General features: G+C 37.4%; 1 protein-coding gene across 8 annotated transcripts in view; it reads left to right on the top strand.

Moving 5' to 3' along the window:
* Positions 1–14,528, top strand: part of ARHGAP29 (Rho GTPase activating protein 29) — a 48,055-nt gene that overhangs the window by 13,955 nt on the left and 19,572 nt on the right. For 7 of the 8 annotated variants that reach the window (XM_059478141.1, XM_059478146.1, XM_059478142.1 and 4 more), the window contains exon 3: positions 7,725–7,868. In XM_059478141.1, coding sequence (XP_059334124.1) covers positions 7,725–7,868 — 144 coding nt within the window. Of the gene's footprint in view, positions 1–7,724; positions 7,869–12,698; positions 13,004–14,528 lie in introns of those variants that run through there. The other variant, XM_059478149.1, reaches the window with a different exon arrangement.

Below are 14,528 nucleotides of genomic sequence, written 5' to 3' on the forward strand. Positions count from 1 at the left end.
TTTCAGCAGGACATCATTGAAGGAACTTCAAATAACCCTTAATCCTTTATGTTCTCCAGTTTTCTAGACAACTGATGTTATCAGCTGCTCCTTTAGGGACTTGAATACAACTTTAAATTTAAGTTGATTTTAAAGTGTAACTTTTTTCTTTTAATCAATAAACCAGAAATGGACTACTATCACATCCTATAGCAGTCCATAGTTGTGTTTAAAAAAATCCTTTAAAATAAATGCACAAAATAACACACCCCTTGTTTAACACCATATTGTCTTGTAATCCTGGCTTTGTGAGGTCTTTAGAAAACTAGGTGGGCAGGCAGCAGTAACATAACTTCTTCACTCACTCAGTGGCTTACGCTGAAAGTGGAAGGAGCAGGCAGGTAGAACAAACAGCATTTTAGATTGAAATTAACGTGAGTTAAAGGTTAAGTATTGTTTGATCATCTCTTGATGTTGGTTACCAAAGGTGAAATTAATTTTATTTAGAATTAATAAACCATAACTTTCATACTACTCTTTCTGTGTGCCAGTTTGATGTGGTATGATCAACTTGCTGGAGAATCTTTCATTTTGTGATTTGTTCTTTTTTTAAATTTGTGCTGTAAATGTTGAGTGAATATTACTTCATATACTCTCAGAACTTGAACCAGTGTGCAAGGAACATAGTTGCTTAGAGCATAAGAGTTCTCATTGTATTTTAACAGTGTCTTCCATTGGCAGCTGTTCAGTCTAGTGACTGTTTGACTAAGTTTTAGTGAAATATCCTTGAATAAGAAATAAGTAACTAGTCACTATTAGATGTATGGTTGCCTGTCCCAATGGATATGATTTTTTTGTGAACTGTGACTGATTTGACTGATTAGGTTTATTGCTAATGAATTCATACTAAAGAATATAGCCTTATGTCCACTTGACAATTTACAATTTTAGCTTAAAATATGTCTTGAATCTTCTGAAACATTATCCTCACCTGGATTTATTCTTAATCTCTGGGAAGATTCAGGGAAATCAACAGTGACTAAAATTACCAAGTAATGTTTTTCACTCTCATTTTGTCAGAAATGGGTAAGTAAGGAAACACTTTCAATTTTCATTCATTACTGCATTCTGGTGTCTAAATTTTGGTTTAATAAAAGATTAAAGTATTCTAAAGATTAAACTGTGTGGCTGAACACACCTGGGTTAGTTGACTGGAATCTCAAGGCTAGTAGAATAATAAAGGCATGTAGTGTACAGCATATTGAAATAGAATAGAAACTGCTTTGTGGTAGTTTTTTTCTGAAAGGCTTCCCCTCTTCAGCAAATGGGGAATTCATCTATGAATCTAAATGTGAGACAAACGTGAAGTAACAACTTTTCTGCTGATGTCAGTTGGCAAACAAACAAAAGGAAAATATATAACTGCTGTCAGTGTAAGCAGAACTATAAGATTTTGATTATTCTGATGTATTTTGTATATACACCTATTTTATTAATGTTTGAAAAGATTAAGACTTTTTTTTGTAACTTTAATTTCTGAACATTAATTTAGTCTGGATTTGCTCTAAATATGTGGTCAAGAAGGACTTCTTACAAAAGTTTTGAATTCACAAGCACAGAATTGGCCCATAACTAAAATGGGGTAGGAACGTTAGTCCAGTTTAATGAAAAACAAAAACCAGCACAGCTCAAGGTCACATCAGAGGCTGATCAGCGTGGTTAGTTGTTGAATCTAAATGGATAAATTGTTGTATGTTGGCCAGTCCCTAACAGCAAATGACACATTTGAAACGGCTATTTTTGCATTTGTGATATATAACAAAAAGTCATCATGCTAGAAAACTTACCTTGGAAGTATTAACTAATGGGGGATAGTTTTTGTGTTCTATTCAGGGGTATTTTTTCTGCAAAAATTGCAAGCTTGCCTATACAGGGTGCTTATTTCAAAAAGTAAAGACAAAACTGTTACTGTTCAAATTAAAAAAGAGGTAAGTACCAGGTGCTTTTTTATTTCACCCTAAATTTGTGCAACCTGACTTTAAGAATAAATTTAGTAGTTTAACAGTAAAGAGACCATTAACTTTCCAAATGTTAAATGCTTTCTTTTATTAAAAAGGAATTTTTTGTGTGGAATAACTGGAATCAAACAGTGCTACTTTCAGTACTGTATTCAGTGAGCTGTTTGCAGGAAGTCTCAATGCATTCTCACTGAACTGGGTCAATATTGCTCTTCTCAAAAAAAAACCCTTAGAAAACTCTAATGCTTTTATTTCAAATATAGGCATTTGGGTTACTGTTTTTGTTACTTTGTTTTCCTCATTCCTAATCAAACTTCACGTGTCCCTAGATTTTCCTCATTGAAATAATTTCTTAACTGATTATTTTCCATAAATTGTAATTTTTTGCTGCAGTATGATGTAGTTAGAGGATTGTTGGAGCACATGCTGCTAAAGACTATGAATTTAGTGTGGTGTGTTTTAATGATGCCATGACAACAGGGGTTGCCATGATACTGATGAACAAAAAGGCTGGGACTGGCTATCTTGCTAATTTGGAAGCTTCAAGCACTATGTTCCTTGACAGAGGGATGGGTAGGTGGCTTCTTACTCTGCATTGTGCACAGGATAGAAAGGTGATGACTCTCCCAGACCCTTCTGCAGCTTCCAGCCTTGCTAGAGATTTTGCAGGAATAAATTCTTCCAGGAATTCTCTGAGTGAGTTTTTCGGTGAATTAAAATGTTTCTTTCCTTATATCTGCAGCATGTAGCCAAATAATGAAGAAATGTGATAGCTAAACTGTTGCTTTCTCATCACTCCTGAACTATGACCACCAACAAATATCTCTACCACCATTAAAGGAAGAAGTTTTGTTCATTTTATATCCATACAGTCAATGAAAATCATGTCTAACTCATATATTTACTGCCTTAAAAAAGCTGCTTTTGGTAGACCAGGTGCAGGGACATAGGTAACTTTGCTATGGTCAAACCACAATCAATGTAAAACTTGCTCACTGTGTGTTTGATTAATTCTTGTGGTCTTTTGAATGTGGTAGTGAACTCTGTTAAATCAAACAAATGTGCCAGGCTGTTAATTGTGTTAGAATGGGGCTGACAGAGATAACAGGCAAAAAGAAAATGATAGTTTAATCTGGGACCGTTTGCCAAACTTCAGATATAGGAATTAGGTGATTTCCACACAGTTTATGATGGTGTGATTGTTTTGCCTACTCTGTGATGCTCACTGGGAAGTCTCATGGTCTGGATCAGGTTCAGACCTGAGTGCTGACAGTGTCCTAGTATGCAGTATGGACATAGATGAAGATGATAATAATGAGATTTTTAGCTAAAATCTGTTTTACTTTGGATCAGCTTCATTCCATTGCTGATTTTTTTCCCTGCCCTAGGTGGCACAAGTAGTGATGCCGTGTAATCCTTCTCTAGAGTGTAATTAAAACAGGATATAATTTACTTAAAGTCTAAATGAGATTTTTTAATAAACAGAGTGAATAGTCTCTTAGCCAAGATGTTGGTCTTGAATAGTGAAATGTTTATTACTCAAGCCTCTTTTTTCTGTGTCCTTCAAAGACTGAAAATGATGAGAAGCTGACTGTTTGCATCCTATAAGGTGAAACCTTTTATTGAAGTTCTGGATCCAGATATTTGGGAAATTGTTTCCAAGTTTGTGTGCTTGTCCTCACCACCATCCTGCAAGATTATTTGACTGGCCTGTTTGTCCTGAGAGAGGTTAAGATTTATGGAGAAGATGTGAAATTGTGCCTAAAATTGGAATTCAGATTATTATATTTCAGTTGAAGGGGAGGTGAAGTACACACACTTCAGTGATCCCAGGAGAACAGATTTACAGAGGGAGCTCCCAGAATGAGGACTAGACCTAGTGAGGGTGTTGGCTGCTATGGGCATTTAGGGCTCTCATCAGCTGCATTTATTCTACTGGAAATGTCCAGAGTGAGTTCTCTGTAGATTCTGATCATAGTGAAGGCATAGTGTGTTTATGAAGGTAGATGCAGAAGATATTTGTGCAAACTCCAAGATACCTTGTTTATAGTGAGATTTTGACCAGTGAGGTGAGTTTCTGTAGATTTCCCTGAGTCTGAAGAGCTGCTCTGTGTCTATAAACTTGTGGCTGTAGAGGATATGCCCAGCATGTTGTTCACACTGTGTAATGTTCTTGAGAATATTTGAATGCACTAACCACATCTTCTTAATTGTAAAAGGTTCCTAATGGAAAGCTGGACTTTTACTCGTTGTGAACTAGAATATCTGCTTTGACAGTCTCACATGCATTCTGACTCAAGGAATTTTGCAGAGATGTTACTTCTCAGTTGTTTTATCTAGACTGCTACCCTGTCTTTCTTTAGTGAGACCAACTTCCGTTCTAAACAAACTGTTAGCCACAGCAAAACAATAGTTGTATTAGTGGTTTCCCTTCTTTGGGGACTGGTGGAAATTGAGTAGTAGAGAGAAAGTCTGCTGCTATTAAAAGGCCTTAATATTCTACATGGAGAAGCAGAAAGTAGAATTGCATGTACATCTCCTGTATGGGTCTGAAGAGCAGTGTAGTGGAAGAAAGACTGTTAGTCTGTATTTAAACTTATCCTGGCAAACATTTGTTGACATAAACAACTTCAGAAATGTTTGGGCCAATAATAAATCGGGTCAGACAAAAGAATGCCAGCCAACTGACACAGCAGTGCCTTTCCCGACTGCGTGTATTGTGACCAGCCCTGACTTGGCAGGGAGGGTGACTGGTGCTCACAAGCTTGATGAGCAAATTTGATTTTGTTTTGCATGAATAGAATCCATAGCTGTAAGGACATTATTGCTTAGTAACTTACTAAACAAAGGCTTCCCTTTGAGAAATATGTAAAATTAGAAAATAGGTAGATTATACTTTTACATTAAAGATGTGTGAGCAGTTAGAAAATGTGGTGACCAAAACCATTGAGGACTGAGATGCCAGTGACAATAGTGTGCTACTGTGATGACTTGGCAAAGAGATTTTCCAGCTGCTTTGTACTGTCATTCTTGTATATTAGACTTGTCAGCTTTGAATGCATGCTTTTTCACTCTGTTCTTCTGTCTCCACTCTCCTACAGAGTATGCTTTCTTTTGGGAAGCATTTGTTTTCAGCTCTTGTAAATGACAGTTCAACCCCTAGTGAAAGAAGATTTTCAGATAGGCTACTAAACTCTATGCAAGCCTTTTTTTTTTTTTTTTTTTCCCTTTTCAGTTTTAAGAGCTGGTTTTCTCCTTTTCAGAGGTAGGGGGCTGACTCATTCCTCCAGGATATGGCAGGAAACCAGTCACCTGAGTGAACAGCTGAGCTCAAGTGCCCAGAGAAGGCTTCTAAGTGTTGTAGGATCACTGACATCATCCTGCTTTAGACTTTATGGATTTTGCATTTCATGCTGTTAAGCTTGAGAGAGGTTTTAAAACAATATGGCATCCATTGGTGGAGAATTTCCTGCTGACTTCATGTGCATCAATGAATGTGTACAGCAATACAAGGGACAGAAAAAAATTGAAAGTAAATACTTTTTGTGAGTACTTCAGTTAGATTGAATTGCTGCAGGAACTCATTGGAGGCACATTTCCTTGTGCATTCCTTTCACTGTATTTGTTCTACCGTTGTTTTGATCTCAGCCATTTTCAGACTTCTTACCATTAAAACTCTGTTTCTGTTCATCGGGCATATTTAGGCTGTTTTGCTACCTGAGGTTTCTAAATCTGTCCTGAACAGGAAATCTCTGGTTTAGTGTCTGTTTGGTCTCAGTTATTGTGAATGCAGTGTAGTTGTGGTTCCTGATGCCTTCTGCCCCCACCTCTCCCCAAGCACCACTTGTCACAGACCTTTTGTCTTCTGGAGGCACAGAAACAATGTTTCCGATATTTTGTAAACAAATGATACAGTGATGGAATACAAAGAAATCTCAGTTGGGTGTAGCCTTTGCTTTTGAAAGTACAAATAGTAATCTCCTCCTTGAGTGCACTATTTTAGTGATAGTGTTCTTCTGGATGGTATGATAAACATTTAATTCAACTCAGTGGTTGTTTTCCATTAGCATTTCCCTTTGAAGCTTATTACTGGTGTTCCAGACTTGAAGGGGCTTGTGTCCACTTCAAGACTTTTCTTTTGTTTTTCCCTTTCTCACTTATTTTGCCTTTCCCACCCAGCTCTGTTGTTCTGGCAAGGTATATTATCAAATTTTAATAGTATTGAGTCAGTTCAAAATCATTATATGTAGGCGTAAATGAAGATGAAGCCACAATTGGGTGGTCATTTTTTTAACAAGTTATTTAGAACTTTCCTAATTTACTGCTGACTAAGATGGATTTTCCTAGACTTTTGTGTGTCCTGTTACAGATAGAGCTTGCTTGTCCCTTCCAGCAGGAAAAGTGCCTGTGAATGGTAGATAGTGTTTACCTTGGTGTACTTCCTGAGTCAAGGCTTATTCCTTTGACAATGTATAAGCCAGTCTGAGTTGAAAAAAAAATCTGATATGTGGTATGTAGGGAAATAAAGCCTGAAGCATGGTAGTCCTTAGGAGACTTGCTATTGTACCTGATACAAATATATAATATTTGTGTGTAGCCTCCCCACCTGCACACCTGACAGCAGTGATCCACTATACTGATGTGTCATGTTGTACTGTGTGGATTCCTCAGAAAAATTTAGGTGCCTCTAGCCTGAATATAATGTCTTGTCACCAGAAAAAAATGGCTCTGAGTTGAAACTATTCTCTGAGCAGCACTGGATCAATTTGCAGTGTACTGTGATTGTCTGTATTGACCTGTTTGTTATCATGGCCACAGACAACACAGAATTGCCCTGCTCGGAGGGGAAGTGAGTCAGCTTCTATTAGATCCTCTTTTTCTTTTTCATAAGCTAGACTTTCCTGAATTTGAAAGCTTTTTACCACAACTTGCAACGCAGCACTCTGGCACATGAGAAACTTTAATTCCATGCACCAGCACCTCTTCTGTAACAGAACACATTGTAGTTTAACCTGTGCTGTGCATGCAACAATAAGTATTTTGTAAAAAACTTAGATGAGGTTGGGATTTAGAGGCACATAGCAAGAGGCATGTGCTATAAAAAGCATCACCATCTTAGAGTGTGTTTGTGAATTTTTCTGATTTGGCCCAATTTAGATGTTCAACTTACTTATCAGGACTGACATGCTTAAAGACAGACCTTTGTAGATCTTGGCTTATATACTAAAGATGCTTAAGGTTTTGCTGATACTTTAATCAAAAACTAACCAACATTTGCCAGAAATTTTAATTTTCAAACTATACCTACATGGTGTTGAATTTGTATCAGGTGAAGAATTACTTAATGAACAATCAGAATCTGCTTTTGTTGATACCTTTTTTCATATAAATAATTATCAAAATGGTGGTTGATGAAATTACATGAGAAAAAATGATGGTTTAATTTGGAAACCTTAGGGTGTTGTTATAGAATTCCTCCCCTCCTTTTTTTAAAGCATGCTTGCTTCAGTTTTTGTGAGAAATAAGTTTGTGTAAATGGTGTACAATATTGCAAGTTTACTATTCGCAGCTGCTACTATAACTGTTTTTAACAATTTCTTTATTTTAAGTATGCTCAGCTTCAATATGGCTTAGAATTCCGTGCAGGTGAGTACTCTCAAAGTCTTTTGTAATGTGACTGGGTGTCAATTCACTGTTTTAATGAAGTTTCTCCTTTACTTTTTTCAGAAAATCATGATGGCCTGCATCAAGTAGTTCATGAACGCCTGGGGGAGTTACTACGTGTTTTAAAAGCAGTGATAAATAAACATCAGACTCTAAATTCAGTTGATATTCTTAGTGCTGCAGGAACAGTTATTGCAAAAGTAAAAGGTAAGGAATTACTGTCTTTCATATTCATGGAAAATTGTAATTAGTGACTTGATTGGCTTAGAATTATAGATAGAATTCTACATATACAGAAGAAACTGAGGGTTTTTAAAGCATAATGTTGTAATACTTGTTTAAAAAAATGCCTTCCCTAAATGAAAAGTAATATTAAGTAGCTTGTTCTCTTGTCGATGTGATAAAATTCTGCTTGTAGGAAGCTAAGTGCAAACCCACATTGAATTCTAAAAGCACAAGCCTTTGATTTTAAGCTTTCTTTACCTGAGTAACACAGAACAATATCACAGAGTAATAAACGTGGCATGTATCTACTTTGAGATTTGCCAAGAATCTTTGCCTAAGTTTCTGAATCTGTAAGGATGGTATTGTATTTATATCAGGTGAAGAAATCTCTGAGCAATTCAAATCTGCATAGTTGAAGAGTTATAAATTCCACAAGTGCAATGCAGCCATGTGTCAATAAAGGTGTCAATAGCAACAAAAGTGTTGCAGACATGTAAATACTTTCTGTTGTTGATCTTTGCTACTGCAGTTCTCAGCATGCCAGACAAATGCAAATAATGAAGCACTCAATTGCTCCAGCCCCATAAACCTGTTCCTTCCCTGTGTAACCTTTGACTGCAGCTCTTCCTGCTCTGGAGTCTGGTATATTACTGTGGAACCAGCTTTGAGGAGGGTTAAATCTCTCCCTCTTGCCCGTGTTAAATCATGTAGGATATCTTCCTTCAGAGACACAAATGGTTTTTCTTCTTTGTCTAGGCCTTCCCTCTTATTTCCTATTTATCTTAGTATGTCTGAAATGTATTGTTGATTCAGTAAAGTGGGAATATCAGTTAAAATGATAATGTGTTTAGCTTCCTGATTCCTATATATTGGATTCTTCCAAGCTTCTTATGGATGGTTCCTATTGATACATGGTTTTGCCAGTTTGTTTGATCTTGGCAGGTAGTAGCAGAGTACTTCTCATTTTCTTTGTGTTACACACAGAGTTTCCTATGAATCTGTACCTGTATTTCAAATGATCATGGGACAGGACTGTAACTTCTGAGCTTGCTTTAGAGGTTTGTACATTACAGCAGAAACACAGAGGGTATCTCTTGTGGGGCTGTTTGCTTATTGGTCACAGGGAAAGTTGAAGTACTCACATACAGTGGTGGTCAGTATTCAGTGAACATGTTAATTGTTTAGTAAACATAATTCTTCCACCTCCAACAAGCTGTTTCCATTCTTAAGTGCTGTGGTAAGATGACAGTGTCCTCTGCCCTAATTTCAGTGGTCGTAGACAATGTTCAATTTATTTAATTTAAGAAATGTTGAGGAGAAGTGACCTAAGGTATGCAAGTAAATCATATATTGTTTTAGAACCGCTCTCAAGCTTAACAGCATGAAATGCAAAATCCATAAAGTCTAAAGCAGGATGATGTCAGTGATCCTACAACACTTAGAGGCCTTCTCCGGGCACTTGAGCTCAGCTGTTCACTCAGGTGACTGGTTTCCTGCCATCTCCTGGAGGAATGAGTCAGCCCCCTACCTCTGAAAAGGAGAAAACCAGCTCTTAAAACTGAAAAGGGGAAAAAAAAGGCTTGCATAGAGTTTAGTAGCCTATCTGAAAATCTTCTTTCACTAGGGGTTGAACTGTCATTTACAAGAGCTGAAAAGAAACAGTGCTGCCTCAATATTTGTAGCCATTGATACAAACAAGTACTTTGATACAAAGATTTTGGTAATGCCTGTCAGTGTATTTGTGACACCTCTGGAGATGGAAATGGGGAGATTCAAGACTTCAGGACTCTTTGATGGTACTTCAGCCCTCCTTCTCTGTGAGCAGTGAAGCCTTTGCTGTATGAAAACAGACTACCTCCCCCAACATAATCAGTGGTAAATGTGAAGGCAGTTTGCCTTTAGCACCTGTTTGGTTTTTACAGCTGTTCTTTTTCTGAAGATCCTACTGCTCCAAGTTTATATTCAAACTGAAGTGTAGGACAGCTGGTACTGAGAAAGCGGAAATAAAAATGCAGCACATTGTGGTGATTATAAGCATATCAGACCTCAGATTTGCTTACTTTGACCTGTGTGTGACACATGCGTTCACATGTTTTCATCTGTGGTTATTTCACCAGAGGTAATGCAGCTTTTGAATAAACAGGAAGCTACAAGAATGTGAGGAGCTGGTAGAACATATCCAGTATCCTTTTTCCTCTGGCTTCCCTGTCTTTGTTAATGTGACATTATGAAAAGTTCATGTGACTTATCTGTTTCTTGTCATTGGAGGAGAGAACTATAAAAAGATATGGAAGCACTCAGTAGTTGGATTTATGAATAGGAAGAAAATGAACCTGATGTGGAAAATTCTGATGTTTATTTAGGAGAGGATGAAATAGAAACAAGCTGAGATTTACACATGGTTCTACCTCCTGATTTTTGAGTCTTTGTATAATGTCAGAGTTTCAAATCCAGTTTTTCTTTGGAACTTCATGTAGGGACATACTGCTATTATAACAAACAAATGCCTTTTGCTCTTCGTTAAATCAGTTACAATAACTTTGGAACATTAGTGGCTCGTGAAGTCTTAGTGTCTTGTTCAGTGTTCTCCTAACTATGACAAGTTGCACTGTGCTTTAATCAAAATGTCCAGTACAGATGGACTACCCCCCTTTAGATTAGTGCATCTGTGAATATTTCAAAGGCTAACAAAAATTAGAGTGCATGTGACCCTCTTTCAAGCTTCTTGGCCATTTTTTAGGACCTTCAATGGGAATGAGACAAATGTGCCCCTCGTTCTGCTTTGGATGTTCAATGCTTTTCTTTTTAGATAGATTGAAGGAAAAACTACTTATATCATGTTACCTGAATCATACTACAGAGAATCATGCTTGACAGTACAGGTTTGTCAGACTTGGCTGTTTTGGACTGAGGTTGAGGGAAAATGGCAGTGAAAAGAGTGGGGCATGACACATTTGATTTCTCTGGTTATATCTTGGACATGACATGCCTCACTGGGCCTCTTTGGGCTCTACTACTTTTATATGCCTACTTGAGTGCTTCGTGACAAATGTCTTTTAAATGGCACCTCACTTGACCTGGAAGAATTGAGACTTAGCAAAGCATCTTGCTTGGAACCTGTTTAGGCTCCCATTTCTGTAAGTCACTTCCCATTCTGGCACAGCATCATGTTCATAGTTGTTATTTTTCCACTCAGTGCCTTTAAATAGTTGATGGCCCCAGAGAACATGGTTCTCCTGATCCCATACTGAATTCAAGTTTGTACTCTTCTTCTGCTCTTAATTACACCCTTTGACTTAATCACTAGAATGAATACTGATTCCTGGTAAAGCTGAAAATTATACTTGTAGAAGTTTGCTATTTAAGCATAGGCTTTTTTGTAGTAGTTCTGCATCAAAAAGAAATACCTCAAACAAGAAATAAAAAACTGAACTGAAGTAATTGAGTTTTTTTGGTGTATCTGTGATGTTCATTGAGAGCAAAATTTATTATGGAAAGAGTAGGACACAGTTCCTTGAAATTGTCTTGTTGGCATCCAGCTCAAGTTGAGGAGGCTGCCAAACCTGGTAGTAAGTACAGGCTGGTGAAATGATGTGGCACTAAGAACCAAAAGTAGAACAGTAGGGCTTGGACAGCCTGTTGATCTTCTCTAGAATACAAGAATGTTCTTCTGCCTATTTCCAATCTCCATACTATTACTCTTTTTACTTATGTTCCTCTCCCCATTTATTTTACATGTTTTTGAAGAAGAGATGTAATAACAAGTGGTATTAAAGTCTTTGTTTTCAGAGGGAGTGGTCTTTTGGTCTCTGTTGGGTTTTTTGTTTGCTTGGGTGGTTGTTTTGTTTTTGACATGGTTCTGAAAGGTTTTTGAAGGCATTGTTGAGAGTTTAAAGACAAAACTCGTTGCAAAGGTACTCAGTTCTAAGCCAGTCAGCTGGTTGCTTACTTATGTCAGCTAGCAAAGCATGGATTGAGGATGTGTTCCTGTCTAAGAAAATACATGGTGATGCTATCATATATATCCATCATGTATGAGAAAGCTGACCTGCAAAGAGCAAATTGAGCACTTGCCCAGGCTCTGCAGGCAGCTGGCAAGGCAGCTTTGCTGCTGTCAGTCCTGCACGTGTGTGTGGGCAGCAGGCTTGGGGCAGCGAGTGAACTTGTGCTGCCTCCAGCGTGGCTGTGTCCCATGGGCTGTGAGTTCACTGGGAGCCACCCATCACCTTCTGAAGGCCCTGCTTGCCCTTGGGTCTCCATAGCTGGCAGCCTTTCCTTCATGGTTTTTAGAAGCATTGCTCAAATGTCCTCAGGCAATGCTTCAACTTCTGGGATTCTCAATTCCTAAGCCTTCATGGCTGTTTTGGGTTCCCTAGCCTGATCTGCGCTTGATTTGAAGAAGTTTTGATGGCATGACCCAAGTGCTGGAACTGCAGCATACTGCAGCTTTTTAATGAGATTGTCAAACCCACCTTTGTTTGAAGACAGCTTTAGAAATAGAGATCCACTGCAAGCTAGGCTTGCATTTCTGGTACTGGATTTGGATTTTAAAGTACCACTGTCATATGATTTTTTGAAGTTCATTATGTGTCACCTGAAATCTTGCTTTAAAGGGTTGTCTAGTTGTATTCTTGCTTTGAAATCTGTGGAACTATAGATAGATAGCTGTCATTTCCAGACATGGCAAGATTACTACAGTTCATTGTTGTCAGTAGCTATTGTGTGCAGTCAGGATGTCCTGGGGAAAGAGAGTGCGTGGTTTAAAGTTGACGTTAAGTACATCGGCATTCCAGTGGTGGTAAGCTAGAAAAAAGCTGGTGGTGTTCTACTGAATTACTAAGAGATTAGATTAACCTGTTTTGGGAGAAGTGAAAAGAAGTAAATCAGAAAAATTTGAGATTTGTTATTCCTGTTGTGATGGATCCTGAAAAGAAAGGATTTCTCTGGCATATAAAGTGTAAAGCTTAACAAAACCCTTCCTGAAACAGGAAGGCAGAGTGAAGCAGACGGCATTTCTTTAGGGAAAGGCTCTCTATATTAATGTCTTGTTAGCTAAGTGAAAGAAGTGCTCTCTCTCTGAAGACTCTGCAGCTAATGGATATACAAATGTTTCCATGGTAAGTGCTTGGAATACATAGACAGTTTTTGCTAATTCCTTCTAATTTTGAAACAGTTTGCATTTCATGCCAGCTCTTAAATGATTTTTCCAGTCATTAGGGACTGGTAATCAATAGTTCTTGTGACTGTTGCTGCTTAATGATTTGGAATGCAAAGTTTAGACTTATGCACAACATTATTTCTGCAAAGCTGAGGTTTTCAACAAACCTGAATTTTAAAAAAAAGAAATCCACTGCTATTTACGAAGTTATTTAAAAAAAAAAAACCGATCTGTGGAGCTTTATCGAATCTCATTTCAAACAAAAGTGCCAGAGGCTTCTTTTTTTTGTAATTACGAAGTGTAGCTGAATGAAGAGCTAGGAGAAGCTGTAATTTAGTAGTGAACTGTGTCAACAGAGACTGGTAATGTTGTCATAATATGCGAAAATTGTTTTTTGCTGTAGGCTTATTACAAAATTATTTTGTATTTGCAAGTAATTCTAAAAATAGCCCATGAGAAAAATATGTATTTTCCGTAATGTCTTTGTATAGAAATAGTTGTTATAAAACATTGATCAAGTCTGTTGACATACTTTGTAAAAAGAAATGGATTTAACTGTGTTACTTTACTGGTAAAAAACTTTTCCTTTCACAAAGGAAGTCTAATGGGGGAGCAAATTCTGTACTTTCTTTGTTTGTTACCCATTAGTATTTAGGCACCTGGCAGGAAGTTTGAATACTTTTTAAGATTAAAGCCTGTTAATTTGCTGAGAAAATTTGTATAGAATGGGCGACATTTTAACATTATTTTAATTGTACTACTTCTATGAGTCATTGTATTCTATTTGTACTTGAAATGTAAGGAAGACAAACTAACCTTGTTAGATTTTGCAAAAAGTGATGTGGGTTGAGTACCTGTATGTGTGTCATTGCAGTACGTCTAAAATAGGTGTGAGCATATGTGACATAAATCTAGAGAATTAAGAATATTGCATTGCTTAAAAAAATAAACTTAAAAAACAGTAAGTTGAAAAAAAGAAAACCTTAAAAATTACTAATGTGAAGTTGTCATTTCTCACAATGTAACTCTGGGAAAAACTTCCCTCCAGAGGATGCAGCTTCAGCTCAAAGCAATATATGCAGCTTTTCTAGAAAAGATCTCCCAGTCACCATTGATTAAGGAGTTAAGTTGAAACCCGACAAAAATGGTCGTGCTTTTTGTCTTGTCCTTTCTCCCTCTGTCTTCTTGTTTAGTAGTTGTTAATAGAAACTCTGGATGAATCATTCTTGTTTCATTATTCCAGCTTTTTATAGAAGTGTGCTGAATGCTGTATTGAGTAATTAAGTACTTGATCACCACTTTAAACCATGTAATTTGTCCAGCAACACTCTTCTTCCTATTTGGGACCACCAGTAGTTACGCTGCATTTCTTCCCCACTTCTGACAGGAAAAACTGAGGCGCTTTTGCCAGACTGTGGAGCTAAGAACTGAAGGGTTTTGCAGTGGACACCACCTTTTGATAACTTTCTGCTTGCCTGTCCTGT

The sequence above is a fragment of the Ammospiza nelsoni genome, chromosome 9 (assembly GCF_027579445.1).
Source record: "Ammospiza nelsoni isolate bAmmNel1 chromosome 9, bAmmNel1.pri, whole genome shotgun sequence".
NCBI classification, from domain to species: domain Eukaryota; kingdom Metazoa; phylum Chordata; class Aves; order Passeriformes; family Passerellidae; genus Ammospiza; species Ammospiza nelsoni.